Source organism: Notolepis coatsorum (assembly GCF_963971535.1).
Source record: "Notolepis coatsorum genome assembly, chromosome: 16".
Lineage (NCBI taxonomy): Eukaryota > Metazoa > Chordata > Actinopteri > Aulopiformes > Paralepididae > Notolepis > Notolepis coatsorum.
This window is the reverse complement of record NC_140180.1, coordinates 67,839,776-67,861,380: the sequence shown is the minus strand read 5'-3', so window position 1 is coordinate 67,861,380 and position 21,605 is coordinate 67,839,776. Positions and strand designations below refer to the sequence as shown.

The 21,605-nt window shown below is 43.6% G+C and overlaps 1 protein-coding gene across 1 annotated transcript in view; it reads left to right on the top strand.

Moving 5' to 3' along the window:
- scyl1 (SCY1-like, kinase-like 1) overlaps positions 1–21,605 on the top strand; it is a 49,272-nt gene that overhangs the window by 13,437 nt on the left and 14,230 nt on the right. The window contains exons 6-12 of the mRNA XM_084331922.1: positions 4,713–4,868; positions 5,100–5,258; positions 15,752–15,859; positions 16,301–16,414; positions 16,965–17,120; positions 17,291–17,479; positions 17,612–17,687. Of these exons, the coding sequence (XP_084188048.1) occupies positions 4,713–4,868; positions 5,100–5,258; positions 15,752–15,859; positions 16,301–16,414; positions 16,965–17,120; positions 17,291–17,479; positions 17,612–17,687 (958 nt within the window). The remainder of the gene's footprint in view (positions 1–4,712; positions 4,869–5,099; positions 5,259–15,751; positions 15,860–16,300; positions 16,415–16,964; positions 17,121–17,290; positions 17,480–17,611; positions 17,688–21,605) is intronic.

The window sequence follows — 21,605 nt, the reverse complement described above, 5'->3', positions numbered from 1 at the left end:
TTAGCCCTGCTATCAATCCAGTCCAGAGTATAAGCTAACATTATGATACAGAAAGCTAACGTTATGATACAGAAAGCGAACGTTATGATGCAGAAAGCTAACGTTATGATGCAGAAAGCTTATGTTATGATACATAAGGCTAACGTTATGATGCAGAAAGCTAACAAGGTTGTCATTCGAGAGGTAGGGTCTGTGTCTTTTCGGAGCAGACACGAGAGCCCGGATATACGCTACCTAGTTGGCAGTCAAAGTCAAATATTAGCAAACTAATAGTTTGGTCTACGTTTCTAATACATGCCGTCAAATATTATGTCTTTATGAATTGACCTTACCTTTGAGCAAACATAAGTGTCCTTGGTAATGGTCTTCACGTTCAGTTGTGTATGTGGTCGACGACACAGCAGAATCCATCGCTTGCATTTGTCGAGTTGTCTTTTGGGCTTCGGAAAAGGTATGAAATATACTCCTCCATCCAGTCTTTCAGGGTACCTGGTGTCCGAATTACAGGTACCCCACGCACAGCGTTTCACCATCAGATATTAGGTAGATAATAATATATTATCAAACTGAACTCTTCACAGTGGTTTCGATCACAGCCGTCTGGTTTGATACAGCCCACAAACCGAGTTGACCGAGGTTTCTGCAGCGAGGATTTTTGCTGCGATATGATTGGACAAATTCTATTTTGGGGCGTGGTTTAGCGACAGGTCTATTGAGGAGAGCAACTCTCTATAGTCTATATTTCTGAATTAACCAAAACAGTTACACGGGACATTTTCGCTGTACCTCGGGAAGTAATGTACCAGCTAAACCTACACGATGGATTAGATACAGGCGGGATTTTGGATACTTTTCCTACACTAAAAACATTATGGCCATGCCGCGCGCTAACCACATAGATTACAGACAGATAGACAAAACATATATCGAACAACGTAAAAGATAATATGCATATATACTTGATCGCTATAGTCCCGTTGAACACAACTAGTCAAAATGTTGGGCTCCCTTGCTTTGGATGGGCTAACCGGCCACATTACTGTGGGTAGTGATTAAACAACGGAGGGATCACTGGTTGTTTTTGGCCGATTATGCTGTCCACTGCATCAAACCACGGAAAAGATATTGAAGCCTCATCTTCTTCACTTTTAGCTCGACATTGTTGACTGATCTGTTGTACCCATGCACACACATTTTCTAATAACAGCATTATTAGACATGCCAATCCAACGAAAGACGTGCTGGTCGCGCTGGAGAAAAGCCAAATTGGATGTTGTGTTTGTCTTTTACGTGTTATTTGTTATTCTAAGATGCTAATTCATCTGTATCTGGATAACCAATGAACAGATTTTGTCGAGCAGGTAGCGTTATTTCGGGGAAATTGATATCGCATTTGATTGACAGTTTAAGTTCATGTACATAACCCTTTTTGTTTGTTTTATAGTGGTAGGCAGCTATTGGGGCTGTTGTGACTCGCTTCCCAATAAACCCCATTTGTTTTGAAAGTACATTGGACCAGCGTCATCTTTTCTTTTTGGATTGCAATTCGGAGAGTGTCGGACTAACAACGCATTACCTGGAGCCTCAAGGCAACTGCGGTTCGTATGATTGCCTTTACATATAGTCTGGTGTATTTTTCGTCCATGAAAAATGGAGGCTCTGATTATTATTATTCATAGAGACTCTCGAGCAATAATAATTATTACAGCCTCCATTTTTCGTGGACGAAAAATACACCAGACTATAGATATCAATTTTCCCGAAATAACGCTACCTGCCTCGACAAAATCCGTGCATTGGTTATCCAGATACATTAATTATCATCTCAGAATAAGTGGCTTTGTCTGGGCTTGTAACAAGGCTTCATCTCGAAGTTTTCATCATCCACTGAGCTTTGAGGCTCAACATGCTTGTTTGGTTGAGGTCTGAACTCGCCAAATTGCCCATAAATATCGTTTTTGTGGGTATTGTCCAGTTGTTGCTGTATGTTTTTATCTGCCCAAAATTCAAGCAAGCATGAAAGCATTACAGTTAGCTTGCACACCACGCCCCGTTCCGTCGTCGGGGACGCTGGTTCGCACCCGAGACCACCTATTCCAGCGGTCCTGGTTTGGAGCGAATCAGGGTCCCCAGTGATGGGGCGGAGCGTTCTCATCACACATTATTTTGATGCGATCGTGCTCTGATTCGACCCCGAATGGCTGGTGTGAAAGCCCCCTTAGAAAATAGTTGCTGAAAAAATGTGAAAAGACTGTAAACTATCTACTGATTTGAGTTAGTGGCAGGGCCTGAAACCATGGCTCCATGACACTCTGGAGCCATCATTATCATAACTGCTCCCCTAATACTATATAGAAACTAGAGTGCATTAGCGTGGTTCTCCCAGAGTTGATATTGATAGTAGCTCAAAAGACAAGTGTAGCATAGCAAAGCTAATGCTTTGCTATAATGAAATGCTAACCATTTCATGTATTTTAATAGAAAATGCTAACTAGATTAGTGCCATACTCCAGGATATAGTTAAATAAAAACACAGATTTGGGTGGTCCAACCTAGTTTGATAGTTAGTAAATTTGTAGGGCTGTACCGAATGCTTCGAAGCTTCTATCATAATGTTGACATTCGAAATCAACATTCAAATTTTATTTAAAAAAAAAATCTATTCAATCTGTTTAAACCAATGGGGGTTTTCTTCACAGTTGCAGTTAAAGATTAGGCTACACTAATATTATACTATAAGACGTCACCATCACTTTCATACCAACCGTGCCATTATTGGATTATTTATGTTGACGAAACTGATCAAGAAAGTTGATTTAATAAAAGAAAAATACTTTATTCAAATTGAGGATTTAGTAAAAATATATATATATATATATTTAAAAAATATAAAAAAATATATATATATTTATATTTTTGTATGGATTTTTTTTAATAGACATTCAAAGCTTCGTTCGAATACTTCAATAGAAGCTTCGAATGTTAAATTACATTCGGTACAGCCCTATACATTTGTCAAGTTTTCTTACCAAGTAGGACCCATTTGATAGATTTGGTAGTTTATAGCTAAATGTTTTAGTTATTGAATGGAAAAATGACACTTGAGCTGAACGGGAGCTGTCAATTAAGCGTGATCTGACCTGGCCCCCACAACCCTGAGACATGGTCTGAGCAGCCAGATGAGCAGTTTTTGAGCTGGGCTTTATAATAGTTAGTAAAGTGTTTAATAATTGGCTGGATGGTTAATAACACATTTATCTGTGGTGACAAACTGAACACATTTATTTTCACTTCAAGACTTAAACAAAGACTGGAAAAAAGTTGTATTATGGTCCAGTAGAGCTGAAATAATGCTCTATCTATCTATCTATCTATCTATCTATCTATCTATCTATCTATCTATCTATCTATCTATCTATCTATCTATCTATCTATCTATCTATCTATGTCTATGCCTATATCTATAGCTATATCAATGTCTATATAACATACTATCATGACTCATCTCCCTTGCTCAATACTGCAATCATAAAGAGATGAGCCCAAGGCCATAGACCCTGTTCACAACAGACATTTTGATTTAGTTATAGCTTGGTAAACATAGGTCATAAAAAGAGACTAGGACAGCACTCCAATTCAACATTTTAATTAACGTTACATATTGCCACAATGTATTGGGCAAGACGCCCTTCTTCACCACTCGGACAATTCAACAATCAAAAGACCCAGGTCGGGTCAATTATAGACACCCTCAACTAGCGCGGGCGATTCATTGAGTTTCAATAAAAATGTTGGCTTCCCATGATCACAAGATCAAATTATTATTAGTTATTAACATGCCGTGTTGGTCTCATTTTGTCTTGTGTTGTAAATGCAGCGCACCCTTCCTTCACAGCGGTGCACTCCCATTGGGAATGAAGTACCAAGGAAGTGTATCCAATACGCCTTCCTTTGGAGAAGTATTCTGTCCCTGTTAACCACCTCTCCGTGGCATCTTCACATCTACACATTTGATGTAGTTCACTCAAGCTGTGGTTATGACTATTGGAAGTATCTGGTCTGTTGGGAGTAGGGTTGGGTACCGAACTCTGTACTTTTAAGGGTACTGTCGTGGCAATATTATCATGTCATTATAGATCTGTGTTGAAATATCATACATATTCGACTGTTCCTTTTAAGGACTCCGAGGTGTGGAGAGAGAGGATGACTTTTGACCTAATCTTTTCCTTTTTTTAGCAAGGTTGTTTAGCATTCCAGTTAGGGACATGGCGAACAACACCGCCTAGCCAAGGCTGGTTCTCCTTTGGGCAGACTTTGTTTACTTTTCAGTCATATCTGAATGTCTAGTGTTACGTCTTTCAATTGTGTATTAATGTATGTCTGGCCAGAGAGAGGATGACTTTGGCACCTTGGAGTGCCTTAAAGAGACACACACACTGTAGCCTAGTTGTCTGGGCATACTGAACCAGTCAAGCTGTACAAAGATAGAATATGTATTTTAACATAGATGTATAGATAACCTTTATGATACAGAAATTGTATGGTCTTTCTGCTTGGCTCATCTTAGCACTTGAGACTGAAAGATAGAATCTCGATTCTCAAATTTCTTTCTTGATTTCCCCCCCTTGATTTCCCCCACCCCAATCTCAGCACAGATAAATGGGAGGGATTATAATGTTGACCCCCCCCTCCTCTCTCTTTGGTGCCTGTAGATCCCCAAGGCTCTGGTTCCGCACTACTGTGAGCTGGTGGGAGCCAACCCTCGCGCTCGGCCCAACCCGGCCCGCTTCCTGCAGAACTGCAGAGCTACCGGAGGCTTCCTGAGCAACAGCTTCGTAGAGAGTAACCTCTTCCTGGAGGAGATTCAGGTGTTTATACACACGCACACACACACATTTAAATATACACACACACACGGACACACACACACACATAGAGAAGCGCACACAGTGAGGCATCTGTATTTATATTTTCATCTTTGTTTGTGCTTGTCTGTCCGTCCATCTGTCTTTGTGTCTTTGTGTGTGGGGCGGGGGCGGGGTTGTCTGTCCATCCATCCTTTTTTCTTTCTTTGTGTGTGTGTGCGCGTGTCCATCCAGATCAAGGACCCAGCGGAGAAGCAGCAGTTCTTCCAGGACCTGAGCGAGAACCTGGATTCCTTCCCAGAAGACTTCTGTAAGCACAAGGTGCTGCCGCAGCTGCTCACCGCCTTCGAGTTTGGCAATGCCGGCGCCGTGGTCCTCACGCCTCTCTTCAAGGTGAGGATGCTTTGAGGTGTGTGTGTGTGTGTGTGAGTGTAACTGTATGTATCTATACAGTATATATGTGTGTGTATCTATACAGTATGTGTGTGAGTATCTATACAGTGTGTGACTGTGTATCTATACAGTGTGTGTGTATCTATACAGTGTGTGACTGTGTATCTATACAGTGTGTGACTGTGTGTATCTATACAGTGTGTGTATCTATACAGTGTGTGTGTATCTATACAGTGTGTGACTGTGTGTATCTATACAGTGTGTGTATCTATACAGTGTGTATGTATCTATACAGTGTGTGTGTGTATCTATACAGTGTGTATGTATCTATACAGTGTGTGTATCTATACAGTATGTGTGTGTGTATCTATACTGTATATACACACACAGAAAACACAGGTGGACACAGACATGGAGAGAGAGAACACACACACACACACACACGAGAGAGGAGGGAGAAACAAGAAGGAAACAATTTACCTGCACGGTTCAAGTAGTTCCTCCAGCTTTTGCAGTTTGGCAAGCTCCTGTTCAGTCACCATGGCAATCTTGCTCTTTTGCTGCGCCAGTGTAGCGGTCAGTGGAGATTTGTTTCTCCGGATCCGCTTGACCATCTCCAGGGTGGAATTCCATCTTGTTGCAATGTCCTGGGCGAGTGATTCTTCTTGCTTATGTCCGTGTGCAATTTGCTGCTCCTTTAATTCCTGGGCGTTTGATGGACTATGTGTATTCTTGACACTATGGTTCCTTTCGAGGGTGGATTATAAGAAGTATCTCTCGATGCTGCTCGAATAACCTCTCTCAGTCCGTCGTCTTCAACTACGTCAATTGGCCGGCAGTTTTTTGCTATCCACATAACCAAGGAGTCGGTTACCTTCTCACTGGCATGTTTAGTTAGCCCACGAGCACCACACCCCATCAGGCTATTGTCCCAAATGGCGCCTCATATCCATCAGCGTAGATTGGCGATGCCCCGTGGAGGGAACTTCAGCATGTTTTGCTTTTAGACGATACGCCAAAGACGTACTACTCCTATGGTAGTTAAATTCAGCTTTGCAAATTGCGCAAATTGTTTTAGATTTATCCTACGAGCCGTTGGGCAACTTTTTAAACTGAAACTTTCCACCTAAAAGTCCGCCTTTGTCCATCTTTGCGCCAGTGACTGTCCTCTAACCAGGCGGCTCGCTCGATTTAGTTTGGCTGCACATGCGGCCGGAAGTAAACAACTGCGTTAACGGCGTTAAAGTTTTTGTACATAATTTCAATTAATCTCCAAAGTTAACGCGTTAATTTTGACAGCACTAATATATATATATATATATAATAAAAAATATATTTTAAGTACCACCAGCAGGGGGCCCAAGTACCACCGGTGGTACACGTACCACAGGTTGAGAACCACTGAAGTTCCCATGTTTGTAGTGGGCGGAGATGGAGCAATAAATACATGTAATGTGCATTATGCATACACAGTGACAGTAGAATCAAAGTACCGTATTTCCTCTAATATTGGACGGGTCTTGTATTTACCTCAGCTGCAAAGAGCACCAGGCCTTTATTAGAGAGAGGCTTATATAAGAGGCAGGCCTTAATTTCATTCTATTTTTATTTTTATTTTATTTTTTTTATAAATATGTACATTGTCTGTCTACATTTATTTAGACTAACATTATTTAAATATTGAGTGCAAAACAGTAATTGTGAAACTGGTGGATTAACGTAATTCACACTGAAGTTGGAACTGTCTATAGGTTGCGGGGTCCGCACGGACAATTTTGAGTGTGGTACCTTCTCGACTCTACCTGAGTCGAATCGAGTTGATAACATGCCGTGTGGCAATAGCTTTGGCTAGCGCTGTCATAGCCATCATGATCTGTGGTGTCGACTGGACGATGCCGGCCCCGCCTGCCAACGCCATATAAGTTAAGTAACGTTTGCAAGCGGAGCCGGCGTCGTCCAGCCGACACCACAGATCTAGCTATGACAGCGTTAGCTAACACCAACGAAGTGACCGTAGGGAAACGTTAATGTAGTCAGAATGTAGCAGGAACGGTAGAGAGAGGCAGCACTTAATTTGCATTGGCAAGAGTTTATCTCATTCTATATCACGGCACGAAAAATAAAAAAAACTTTTTTTTGCGACCTTGTATTGGAAGCCGGCCTGTATTTGTCTGCATGTATCAAACCCCCCGTCCATTATAAGAGGCCCGTCCTCTATTTGAATGCCCTCCACTATTAGAGGATTTACAGTATATAAGAAAATTGTAATAGATAGAACTACTGCAAGCATATGTATACAGGATGAGATACAAGACAATGGCTCTGGGCCATATGCCCCGGGGTGCAGGAGAAACCACTCAGAATTGTTCAGGGCAGAGCAGGTAAGACTCAGCGAGCACAGCCTAGCCATTGAGAAAGGCCGCCATAGGCAGACCTGGCTCCCAAGAGAAGACAGACTGTGCACCCACTGCACACAAGATGAGGTGGAAACCGAGCTCCACTTCTTAACAACCTGCCCACTATACCAAGACATCAGAGACATATACTTCCCACAAATTGCAAACACCCAAAGAGACTTTGAAAACATGGACAATAACTCAAAACTCCCATACCTACTGGGAGAAATACAAGAATGTGCAAACACAGCAGCAAGATTTGTGAGCTGCTGTGACAAGAAAAGGACATCCAGCGGAATACAACCACCATAAAGACTGTACAAGAAATTCCGTCTGTAATGTACTGATTTCTTTTGTTTTCTCTGTTTGATTGTTTTGTTTGGCTTTGGCAATGTAAACGTATGTTTCCCATGTCAATAAAGCCCATTTGAATTGAAAAGAGAGAGAGAGAGAGAGAGAGAGAGAGAGAGAGTGTACTTAGATGTATAATACTTAGACAAACGCACGCAATTGGCACAAGTGTAAATTATGCATTCGTCACTACTCTCTCTATATCAACACATAGGTAATATTAATAGGTTTTGCCGCTGCGGCATTATGCATTCCTCACTACTCTCTCTATATTGACGCGATTCCATCAACACATAGGTAATATTAATAGGTTTTGCCGCCGCGGCATTATGCATTTGTCACTACTCTCTCTATATTGACGCAATTCCATCAACACATAGGTAATATTAATAGGTTTTGCCGCTGCGGCATTATGCATTTGTCACTACTCTCTCTATATTGACGCGATTCCATCAACACATAGGTAATATTAATAGGTTTTGCCGCCGCGGCATTATGCATTTGTCACTACTCTCTCTTAGTGTTGTCAAAAATATCGAACATATGATTTTGAATGTCAAGTGGTTTTTATGTGCTGGAGGAGGTTTTTGGAGTGTGTAGGGGTGTGTGTGTGTGGGTGTGTGCGTGCGAGTGTGTGGGTGGGTGTGTGTGTGGGTGAGTGTGTGGGTGTGTGTGTTGTTTTTATGAAGATGCCGTGAGATTTTTGTGTCTCTATTGACTGTTTTTAGTTGACATGTTTTAATAAAAGAACATCAAAAGTCAAAAGTCTCTCTCTCTCTCTCTCTCTCTCTCTCTCTCTCTCTCTCTCTATTTTCAATTCAAATGGGCTTTATTGACATGGGAAACATACGTTTACATTGCCAAAGCCAAACAAAACAATCAAACAGAAAACAAAAGAAATCAGTACATTACAGACGGAATTTCTTGTACAGTCTTTATGGTGGTTGTATTCCGCTGGATGTCCTTTTCTTGTCACAGCAGCTCACAAATCTTGCTGCTGTGTTTGCACATTCTTGTATTTCTCCCAGTAGGTATGGGAGTTTTGAGTTATTGTCCATGTTTTCAAAGTCTCTTTGGGTGTTTGCAATTTGTGGGAAGTATATGTCTCTGATGTCTTGGTATAGTGGGCAGGTTGTTAAGAAGTGGAGCTCGGTTTCCACCTCATCTTGTGTGCAGTGGGTGCACAGTCTGTCTTCTCTTGGGAGCCAGGTCTGCCTATGGCGGCCTTTCTCAATGGCTAGGCTGTGCTCGCTGAGTCTGTACCTAGTCAAGGATCTTCTTAGTTTTGGGTCAGTCACAGTGCTCAGGTATTCTGCCACTGTGTACTCTCTGTTTAGGGCCAAATAGCATTTCAATTTGCTCTGGTTTTGGGTTGTTTCTTTCCAATGTGTCGGATAGTTTTCTTTTTGTTTTCTTATAATTTGATTTAGTCCAGTGTGGTTTCTGTCTGGTGGCTCTGCTTGTGTTTGTGAGCAGAGTCCCAGAACCATCTGGCTGAGTGGGCATCTATCGAGGGTCTCTCTGTGGGTGAGGGCTATGTTGTGGAGTGTGTCTGGGTCGCTTTCTTTTAGGTGGTTGTGGAATTTGAATGCTCTTTTTTGAATTTTGATGATTAGTGGGTATCTTCCTCAAGTCTATCTTTCTCTCTCTCAAGTACCCTTGTTTTCGGGTCATAACTAGAAAGGTGCGCTCAGTAGACCTAAAATCTCCAGCAGCCACTCTCTCTTTCTCTCTCTCTCTCTCTCTGATCTAAAGATAAACAAAGGGTTTTAAAAGTGTATTTATCTTCTCGTATAGTACCAGAGAGAAGCTGAGGAGAATCAACCAGCAACAAAAGCAAAATTTGTTAAAAATATATATATATATTATTATAATAAAAAAAAAAATATTATAATTTTTTTTTTGGTATCGAAAGTATCGATACTTTTCAAGGTATCGTATCGAAGTCGAAATTCCAGTATCGTGACAACACTACTCTCTATATTGACGCGATTCCATGTTGGTTGCCGAGGCTTGCACGCCTGTGGCGCGGCTGAATTGGCTGCGTTGGCTGAATAGCAGTGATCGCCCCCGGCGTCCATCTTGCTTAGTTAGGCGTTGGAGTATATAGTATATAGCGCAGCGTATATTGATGCAGGTAGGTATTATCTGATGCAGCTAGGTATTATCATGCTATACCCGCTTATTATTATTAACCAGCGTTGCTAATATGGCGTGTTCTGTGATGCCCATTTATTATTATTAACCAGGGGGATTATCGTGTTGCGTATTAACACTTTAACTGCCGGAAGACGTGTTTAGGCGTCCTTCCCCGCCATGCTCAAGTTGCCGAAGACGCTGTAACTCGTCTTTGATATCAATATTTCAAAAATCTGTGATCGGATTCATATTTCCCATCCGCTGGCCTGAGACCCACCAAAAAGCCCCACTGAACCCTCTAGCGGTTCAAGAGCGCCATCTGGTGGCCGATCGGCGCAATTGCCTAACAGGAAGTTACTTGGACGATGTGCTGTTCTCCCATATTACTTCCGGGCACTCTGTAAAGGTCCCGGCACTCTAGCTCGTCACAATACATAGCGATCCGTTGCCAATAACTCGATAAACAACATGATTTGGACGTATATACCATTATACAACCTGGAAATGGACCGGGTATTCCAACATCCCATAATAGGAAAATGTATACTCCACGCTCATCGCCCAACGGCGCGAGGAAGATACGGTAAGATTCAGCGTTATTTTTCAATGTCTTCTATACTAACTGATCTGATGAACATTTGACCCACATTAGATGAATGGTATAACGCTGCCCACGGAATTATAAACGCCCCCTCGCCCATCCGGTCAACATCAGATGAAGTGTAGTAACTTCCAGAAGTCCGTCCAGTTGGATTTTTTTAGATCGCGCCGATTGCTATCAAACTGTATTTGATCATCAATATAATGCATTTGGGGCTATAAATCACGTTCTGGAGAAAGCTGCAGAAAGAGATGAAAACATACTTATACTTTAGATTAGTGGTCACCAACCCGTCGATCTTGATCGACTGGTCGATCTTTGAGACTGTCCCTGTAGATCTTTCCATGAAAAAAAAAAAAAAAATGTTTTAGATCTTACCCTGAGAGTCCACATTACAGTTCTACCGTTGTTTTGATGTGAAAAGTGATGCTGCACTTAGCACTGACTGAGAAAGTACACATACAGTTCTACTTTTGTTTTGATGTGAAAATGATGCTGCACTTAGCACTGACTGCACTTAGCACTGACTGCACTTAGCACTGACTGAGAAAGTACACATTACAGTTCTACTTTTGTTTTGATGTGAAAAGTGATGCTGCAATTAGCACTGACTGAGAAAGTAAACATTACAGTTCTACTTTATAAAATGCTAATTGTAAATATGTTTGTCAATGTTAATAATATGAGAAAGTCCACATTACAGTTCTACTTTTGTTTTGATGTGAAAAGTGATGCTGCATAAGATGACTGCAATTAGCACTGACTGAGAAAGTACATAATAGTTCTACTTTGACGTTTTAATGTTGGACCAAAGCATTGCATGTAATTAGAATACAGGCAAATAAAAGTCATTTAGTTTAAAGTACAATCTTGGCTGTCTTTTTCTCTCAACGCTTCAATAGGTAGATCTTGCCTTCACCAAAAAAAAAAAGGTGATCTTGGGCTTAAAAAGGTTGGTGACCACTGCTTTAGATCATATTTTAGTATGAATATGTGAATGAAAAAGTTTAACGTTCATACACCCTGAACAATACATATAGGACATTGAATGGGCCCTAATAATGGCAATTTAGCAATAGAATTTAAACAGTTATAGCCCTGCAAAGAAGGGGAATTTCTCCATAGACAAATAGAGCTGGCAACCTATGGTATATCATGAATTTAGCCTTAGGCAATCAAAGTGTTAACCTGGGGGAGCCTCATGCGCGGCGTAGCGTGTAAACTAGCACCTGGGGGGAGCCTCATGCGCATGCGGGGGTAAACGAGCGTAGAACGCTGGTATTCACGCAGGAGAGCGCTGGCCAACGCTGGCCAATCAGAGCAACGCGGAAGGGCATGTTGGTTGCCGAAAGTATTAGCGCATACCGGAGTCTCATGGCCAGCACAGAGAGACTCAGAAGGAGCTTCTATCCCCATGCCATCAGGATGCTCAACGACAATAACACTATGTAACAAACCATCAAATACTCACAGCACACACATCCACACATACACACTCACTTTAAATAAACAACTCACTGTAACACCCACTTTACCCACTTTAGACACTTTAACACACTTTATATTTATTGGTAAAGAGATTTGCACTACAACTCATACCTCATTGCACCTTACCCTAAGTTGTACCTCATCCCATTTCTACTCTGCATTGTATATTGTATATATGTATATTGAACACTTTTGTTTACACTTGTTTACATACTTTTGACTTTCAATTTTATACTTATCTATTTTTATCTAGCACACTCTCAGGAGCAAAACAGAAAAGCATTTCATATAAAAGTATTCTGTATTTTTGTATGACAACTAATAAAGAAACTTTAACTTGAACCTCATGGTACCAAAGCACCTCAAAGGTGCTAAAAACAAAATTACAAACATCACAAAACAAACTGGTCAGACTACTGCTTGACCTTACTCCTAGAACCCACCTCACCCCTGTCCACTTTGACAACCTAGGATGGCTTAGAGTAGACGACAGAGTACAGCAACTTGCAATGGGCCTGGTCTACAAGATACACTACACCACTCAGGTACCCATGTACATGTCAAAATACTTCCCAAAGGTCAGTGAATACCACGACTACAACACCAGAGGGAGCTCCACAAATCATGTTAAACCCAGATTCGGCTCAAACAAGGGACTAAACACGTTTAACAAATTATGCCACATCAATGTGGAACGCCCTACCCACAGCTGTAAAGGAATGCGAATCACTACCCACTTTCAAAACCACTCTCAAAGAGCACCTATGGGAGGAGACTGCAACTCGAAACTGGCCCCTGTAAATGTCCAAACCCAACCCCCTCCAATGTACAGTTTCCCCCCCACCCCCACCCTGCTTACCCAACCCCCCACCCACCCCACCTCCTCCAATGTACAGTTTCTTCCCCCTCAAATGTGTATACTCTTTTTAGACTCTTTTTGTACTAATAAACTACTGTATATTTGTAGATTTGGTATGTCATAAATGTCTAGATGTAACAGTACTGTATCTGTATGTCATGTATGTCATATATGTTATGATGAATTGAACATGGGGGACCCTGATGTAAACAAGACGAAAGTCTTTCTCTGGTCTGCATCCCCTTAACAATTGTGTGTATTGAGCTGTACTGTATTGTACCCATTCTGTAAATCTGTTAATAAAATGTTCAATCAATCAATCAAAACCGGTTTAGAGGTTAAAAAGGTTCTCCCATGTCTGCTTAGACATCCTAACTAAACTAGACAGATTAATCTATGGGTCAGTCCCCGACCAGGTGAGATCAGGGTAGGTTGAAGGAGAGAGAGAAAAGATGGGTCTTAACTCATTCAGCGCCATAAACTGTCCCCATCTCTGCCGCTTCAGGCCAGCTTAAAATGGGCATTTTCATGATGTTTGCAGAGCTGTGTGTGTGTTCTGTATTATAGCTGTGGAGACAATGGTGTGGCTCATTTGACAGACACTACTTGTAGTCCAACATGGAAAAAAGTTTGTTTCTACACACTGTAGTTTGTAGTTTATTACACACTACACATCGCACATTTACAAGATAATCCAGTCTTTTTCCATAGATCGTGAGAAAAAACGCGTTATATGCAATAAGCCCAAACCGTTCTGGTTGATCCCCTGAAACTCCAAATACTCCAAATCAAAGGTATATACCACACATGTACCTTCACTAAATCATCATGGGGGGGGGGGGGGGTCGTTTTGACTCAAAACTGTGATCGTGTTTGACAAGCATGTTTTACGTCCGGTAAAACACAAAACTGTGATCGTTAGAAAAACATGTTTCAGGTTCGGTAAAATAGACATAGAATATACCTTACCTTAGCCAGAAGGTATTCCAAAAAGAATAATTCCAAGTGATCGCATCGCCATCTCGATTACCAGTGTATATATGTCTATACACGTTGCGATGGGAAATACGCTTCGGCAACGGAATTTCGAGCCAATCGCTGTGAATATCTGTTCAAGCAGGAGGAGGAGCCCTTACCAAGAAAAATAAAAAACCAAGCCATTCCAGTTCAAAGGTAGGCGATACAGCCACCTGGTGATAATCGATCGGCATTGCAATTCCAACGTCGGCAAACGAGCCAGGGACGGCTAGAATGATCCGGATGATGATTTAGAACGGGGATCAGAGGAAAAGGATCTAAAAGCGTATTATTACGTGTTTGGCGCTCAAGCGTTGGCGAGGAAACACGTAATATTACGTGTTTGGCGCTGAATGAGTTAAGCAGGGATTTAAAAGCTTCGACAGAGCAGGCGCCCCTGACGACGGCAGGTAATTTGTTTCACAGGTAGGGAGCGCGGTAGACAAAAGGCTCTGTGGCCGGCGGATTTCTTTTTAACCCTAGGAATCGATAGAAGCCCCGCATTTTGTGAGCGCAGAGCACACGAGTATCGAGATGAGATCGGATAGATAGTGCGGTGCAAGCCCATTTACAATTTTGTAGGTGAGGAGTAGCACTTTAAAGTCAGATCTGAATAGGAAGGCGGACAAAACTGGTGGGATGTGATTACATTTTCTAGTTTTAGTTAGTATCAGTGCAGCTGCATTTTGCACGAGTTGAAGATTTTTTATGCTTGAATTAGGTAGGCCTGAAAAAAGTGCGTTACAGTAGTCTAGACGTGATGAGACAAAAGCATGAATTAGGGTTTCAGCATCAGCCAGGGTTAAAATGTGGCGAATTTTTTCGATATTACGAAGATGGAAGAAGGCAATTTTGGTGAACATTTTAAATGAGAGGGAGGAATACAAAATTACATGACATGTATCAAAGTTGAGGGAGATGTCGTCAAACATTGTGGTGCATGATACTCCTGACTCCTACCGCTGGGAGTCGAGTGGGGGGGCTACTCCTTGACTCCCAACATTGGGCAAATATTAGCCATTTTGGTTATAGAGCTGTTGAATGAATGAATGAATGACTTTATTTGACAATATAAAAAATAAACATGTGACAGAAGAGCACAGTCGGGATATACTGCCAAGGATGTAACACAAAAAAGCTCAGAGCTTATTTCCATTGTGGTCCTTGTAGGGGGGTGGGGGAATGTGATGCTCAACACATGCATCATACAAAACGTGACATCACAACACATCACATATACCATTTAACATTTATATACATACAGACTCATACAACATGCAAGGGTGCCTTAAGCTAAGTGTCTAGGTATAGTCCCTTTTGAGCCATGTCTTCAGGCTGGACTTGAATCTAACGGCACTGTCTATGGTTTTCAGTTCACTGGGCAGACTATTCCAAAAGACAGCTGCTGAATATAAAAATGACTCCTTGACTGACTTAGTCTGCATCACAGGACTGAGACGGTGGTTATAAGCTTGCCATTGGCCGACGATTTCAGACAGGATTCTCCTCCCCTTCCGCTATCTGAGACACTATTTTGCAAGGCCACCATCGCTGCATCCTGGTTCCCACCCAGGTGGATTGTGATTGGTTTAAAGAAATATAAACAAGCCAATGAATGTGTTTGTTCTTTTCTGTATTTCAGGTGGGAAAGTTCCTGTCAGCAGAAGAGTACCAGCAGAAGATCATCCCTGTTATAGTGAAGATGTTTTCCTCTACGGACCGAGCCATGAGGATACGGCTGCTGCAGCAGGTATATATATATGTGTATCTATGTACAGTATATGTGTATGTACAGTATATATGTGTGTGTGTGTACTGTATATACAGACGGGTGACAAATTAAAGGAAAAACCTGAATAAATGAGTGGAGAAAGATGAGGAATGATGATGCTTCCATACAGGTGTACATGTGTGCATGATACAATTAAGCAATTAACATCCTATCATGCTCTGTGGCATCATGTATAAGCGGCTGAGCAGGCCCAGCTGTTTTACATTCAAATCAAATTCAACTAAAAATGTATTGGCATGAATGATGGCTCTTGTTGGGAAAGCAATGCAAAATAAATTATATCTGAATAATGTTTCTCTCTCTGCCTCTCCTTTCTCTCTCTCTCCCGTTCTCTCTGTCTTGTTCTCTCTGTCTCTTTGTCTCTTAATATTTCGCAATCTCTTTTTCTCTCTCTATCAGATGGAGCAGTTTATTCAGTATCTGAATGAAGCAGCTGTCAACTCCCAGATCTTCCCTCACGTGGTCCACGGCTTCACGGATACCAACCCTGCCATCAGAGAGCAGACTGTCAAGGTAACACACACACATCTTTCAAAAAACGGCTCTTCTAGCATCATAATTATAGAAATGACGAGTGGAAATCATTTAAATAAACTGTTCACATGAGTCCGGAGTCTCTAACAACATTGTGTATTTTGCCTGCTGTGTTGACTGTTTTGTTTGTTGTTATTTTTATAGTGAAGTTTTAACATTGAAGTGAATGGCTACATCCGGTTCTTCCCACTCCATAGGGTGGCCGTGTGAATGAGACGTATATGACATTTTGACTCTTCATAGATGGGTAAACACAAGTGTAACCACAGATGTAGAATAATGAGTCGCCTCTATTCACCCCCCCCCAACCCTGCACCTCATCACCTTTCTTTCTTTCTTTCTTTCTTTCTTTCTTTCTTTCTTTCTTTCTTTCTTTCTTTCTTTCTTTCTTTCTTTCTTTCTTTCTTTCTTTCTTTCTTTCTTTCTTTCTTTCTTTCTTTCTTTCTTTCTTTCTTTCTTTCTTTCTTTCTTTCTTGTCCAACCCCTCTCTCTTTCCCTTTTTGTCCTCCTCATCCGTCCATCCTCACAGTCCATGCTGCTGCTGGCTCCCAAGCTGAGTGAGACCAACTTGAACCAGGAGCTGATGCGTCACTTTGCCAGGCTGCAGGCCAGAGACGAGCAGGGGCCCATCCGCTGTAACACCACTGTCTGCCTGGGCAAGATCGCCCCCTACCTCAACGCTGGGGTAAAGAACACACAAGAAGAAACACAAGATTGTGTTTAGTTTGAAATGTGCAGAGCCCCCCGTCCCCTTTCATGGCTTCAAGGGGAACGCCACCCATGTATCTCTCCTCTCTCTCCCTATAGACAAGGCACAGCTTGCTGATCTCTCCTCTCTCTCATGTATCTCTATAGACGAGGCAACGTGTGCTGATCTCTGCATTCTCACGGGCCACCAAGGACCCGTTCCCAGCCTCACGCTCTGCCGGTGTGCTGGGCTTCGCCGCCACACACAATTTCTACAGCCTGACGGAGAGTGCAGCACGCATCCTGCCCACCCTCTGCACGCTCACCATGGACCCCGATAAGAATGTCAGGGATCAGGTGAGAAGGACACCCTGGTCGTCCCATTCTTCCCAACTAAACTAAAGTGACGTAACACGTGGGTAAATATGCCGCTCCGGCCTGGCATAGTTTTCACCACTGTGTGTTTGTTGTCCCTCTTCCCTCTGTCAGACGTTCAAAGCAATCAAGAGCTTCATGTCCAAGTTGGAGATAGTGTCAGAAGACCCAACCAAGCTGGCTGAGATAGGTATGAGCTCCATTCACAACCAATAAATAAAATAAAAAACAATGCATAAATTGCAGACATAAGAATAGGTATAAAAGACAATTAAAGTACTGGGCGGCTAGGTGGGGTAGTGGGCAAGGCACTCGCCACCAATGTGGAGACGCTGGGTTTGCGTGTTCGAATCCAGCTCTCCACATTGTTTTCAGTTTGGCTGGTCGTCCGTACTAATACAATTGGCAGTATTAGAGGGTGGGAAACTGATGGGTGGGGATCGGGCGTTGTGGACAGCGACTCCTACAGGTCGGTTGGTGCGCCTGCGCAGTAGAATCAGGAAGTGTCGGGGGCAGCGTGAGCCTCCCACGCGTTACTCCTCGCCACTGAGAGATCGAGCTGCGCAGGTGAAAAGATGCGACTGCTGTTACCTCAAGTACCGGAGGGGATTTGTGCTATGTATGACTTAGTCCACATTGCAGCCGGCTTGTGGGAGGCAAGAAACAGCGTTCGTGACAGGGGAGGGTTGAATTGGATGATACGAAATTGGGATGGGAGAAAATATAGAAAAATGGGAGAAAAAGTGGATAAAAAAAAAAAGACAATTAAAGTAGTGCAACATAAACGTGCAGACATAAGAATAGGCATAAAATAAGTACACTGTTGCTCAAAGGCATGTGAACCCTCCGAAACAGCCAGTCCCCCAAACAACCCACACATCAATCCCCACCACATCCCCATCCAAGACCCCCCCCCCCCCCCCCCCCCCCTGATAAAGCGTGCCATGACCGAAGCTGCATCTCCATCTCCCCCAGCCCCAGCGACCATGAGGAAAGCTGCGAATCCCCCTGGCTAGATCTCAGGCTCTATTACTTTCTTTGAATAGCAATGACAGCTCAGGTGTAAACCAAGGGGTTGACCTATCCTTCACTCTGAATTTCTTGAATAGTGCGTGTTTATCAATGATTGATAGGAGAGTTTTAATGAAGAAATTCTACATCCGGACAGTGGCGTTGCGCAATATGTCGGGGCCCCCCCCGCAGGTCAGACCATGAGGCCCCGCCCACTCCCCTAAATCAATAATAAAGTGAGAAAATGGTCCTTCCCATAACAGCCGACCCTAATGTCCAGCTCACCCTCCGCCTATGCAGGCTCTGACACTACTTGCAGTTTCAGTAAATCCTCGTAATTACGATGACCCATAATCTCGTGCCATGTCTGAATATTGTGACTGGCCGTCCCGCTACAACACGCATCATTATTATCATCACACTGGACATCGCGGCCACTTAAACCATGTACTAAAAAATTTACGGATTAGATTCCAGTTCCAATGTAACCTGTAGGCTACTCGTACTGGTTATGGCGAATAAAACGTTATATTATTCTAACCTGTCTCTGCGGCTGTAGCGTGGCTGGGGGCCGCCGCCTGGCTGGGCTGACATTTTTCTATTTATTTTTATAATATAATATTGTTTGATTTTGTTTTCTTTAGCTTAGTCTTCCTGATGCAGGCTATTGGGCAATGGTCACTGATTCCTAAATCAAAAACACCACTAGCAATGATCCTGTCTAAAAAATCTATTGAAGTATATATTGAGTGATTTTTTTGTGTTTGGCCTAGTTAGTTCAGTAACCAATTGGGTTAGATTTAGGTTTTCACTAACCTCCTTGAGATACCCAGAATTACCCAGAATTACTACCAGCCAATCTAAATTAAAGTCACCCATTATGAGCATTTCAGGATATAGAGATAAAACGTCATCAACAGAGCTAGCATCATATAGTCTATACACTCCAAGTACATTCACATCGCGCCACGCTGCAGTTAGTGTTGTTTTCATTCATAGTTAAGCGTGGCGCGATGTGAAAGGGGAAGTGAACTAAATGCTTCTTACTGTTGCGCTCCAGAGACTGTTACTGTACCATACAATATACTATGCAATGTACCTCTACTGTCTTTAACTATGAATGAACACAACACTAACTGCAGCGTGGCGAAGTGAACTCCAGCCTCGCGGTCAAGTCCACGCCGCCGCCGCGAGCGTCAACACAGCAGCGCGCCGCTGCCGCGGGGGCGTGCCACTGCGTGTCACGTGGCTGTCGCGGCCAATCAGGCGAACCCGGAAACGAAAATCCGACTAAATCCGTTGCGGAAGTGATACACGCCCCCCCCGTACGTTGGTTGGTTGGGTACGTTTTTACTCGGCACTGTCGTAATGGCTTACGGCCATGCCAACCTGTACACGCTCGATCTCGTCGGATCTCGGCCGCTACACAGGTTGGTCCTAGTTAGTACTTGGTTGGGAGACCGCCTGGGAATACCAAGTACGGTGTGCTTAGGGGCTGGTTCTCCATTATTTTTCGCTCCTCTCTCACGCATGGCGAAGAGGGGCCTGTTGGTGACCCTGTGCTTCCCGTATCGCCAGGCCCGGTCCGAAGTAATGTTTCGTCGACCCGTAGGCCTGGGTTAACCCTTTTTTGAAAACTGAAACACTTGTACTGCGGTATAGCCGGTGTATACCCGCCAGGCCACGTGAGCGGATCGGCGCGGCCGAGAAATCCGCTCTTCGCTCTTTAAAGCTTGGTCCGCTCCGCTAATCGCTCATGTTGACCCCGCCCCCAAGTCGCTCTCCGCTCGCTCCCCGCTCACCTTGAATCGAGCGCTCCCCACTCCCCGCGCCAGATCGCTCAGCAGTTTTTTTTTTTTTTTTTTGGAGCATGGTGTAAATTAGCTCAAACTACAACAGTCTACACCCCCTGGGCCCCTTAACAATTGTTTGTATTGAGCCGCATTGTAATTGTAGCCATTCTGCAATGTTAAATAACGTTGTTTATCCATTCACTAGTTCTATTAAGCGATGATAGGCTAGCCGAGCCACAATGCTATGGTCGCTGCCATTAACGTTAGCATGTAAGCTAACGTCAACAACAATGGCGTCGATATACTTTTTCTAACTGGAGTGAGTGTGGGCGTCTCTACAGTGACAAAGCCTGAACAGGCTAGCCTATCACAGGTTCACCCTTCTCATTGGTTGAAAATGGCCTTCATGTTTGTACATCGCCATCTGTTGCTTTGGCATTGTACTGCATGTATATATTACATCAGTGTTAAACCACTGTGAGCGGCCTGGAGTGGATTGGAGCGGAGGAGAACTCTCGCTCCGGACGTCGCGCCGACTCATTTTAAAACCCACTCCTCGCTCACGTCAAAACCGGCCGCTCCGCGCCCCGCGCCGCTCACGCTCCGATCCGCTCACATGCACTGATACCCGCAGGTGTGTTTTGGAGTTTTTTCTTGAGGGGTTATAGGAACAACCACCGCATTGGGTAACGCCAAGGTGGTTGATTCCCTGGTGTGTTGGAGCAGTGTCAACTCCCGGGTTCACCGTTTGAGGGTGCCCCTGCACGTTCATGACGTCTGCCAATCGTGTCAGCCTTCTCTGCCTCAACCCCTCTGGGTGGGGGTTTTTAAATGGAGGCTTGGTCATGCAACACCGCCAGCTTCCGCTCCTTCCGCCGGGGCGGCTGTGTTCAGCTGTCCCCTCTGGCGCCTGTCTCGTCCGCAGTCTCCAGGCTAGGGTTAATAGCCTGTTGCCTGGTTTTTCCCCGGTGCGCTGCCTGCTTCCGTTGGTTAACCTTTTTTGTGTGCTTACGGCCATGCTGACTGCCTGTTGCAGGGTCAGTGTGCCAGGCGGTGTACTATTGGGGGGACAGGGCCCGCTCGGCTGAGGGGCCTTTGTCCGAATACGCTGGCGATGTGGGGGGCGGGGCACTACGTGCCCACCTGGTGGGGTCTTGATGCTGGAGGTCCGTCGCCCTCCCGTGAAGCCACCAATAGGGGGGGTGCCCTCCATTAGGGTGGGTCGGGGGGGCTCGGCCCTCCCTGGTCTGATGGTTGTGGGGGGCCTCAGCAGGGTACATTTGTCGAGCTTCTAGCTCCCGCTC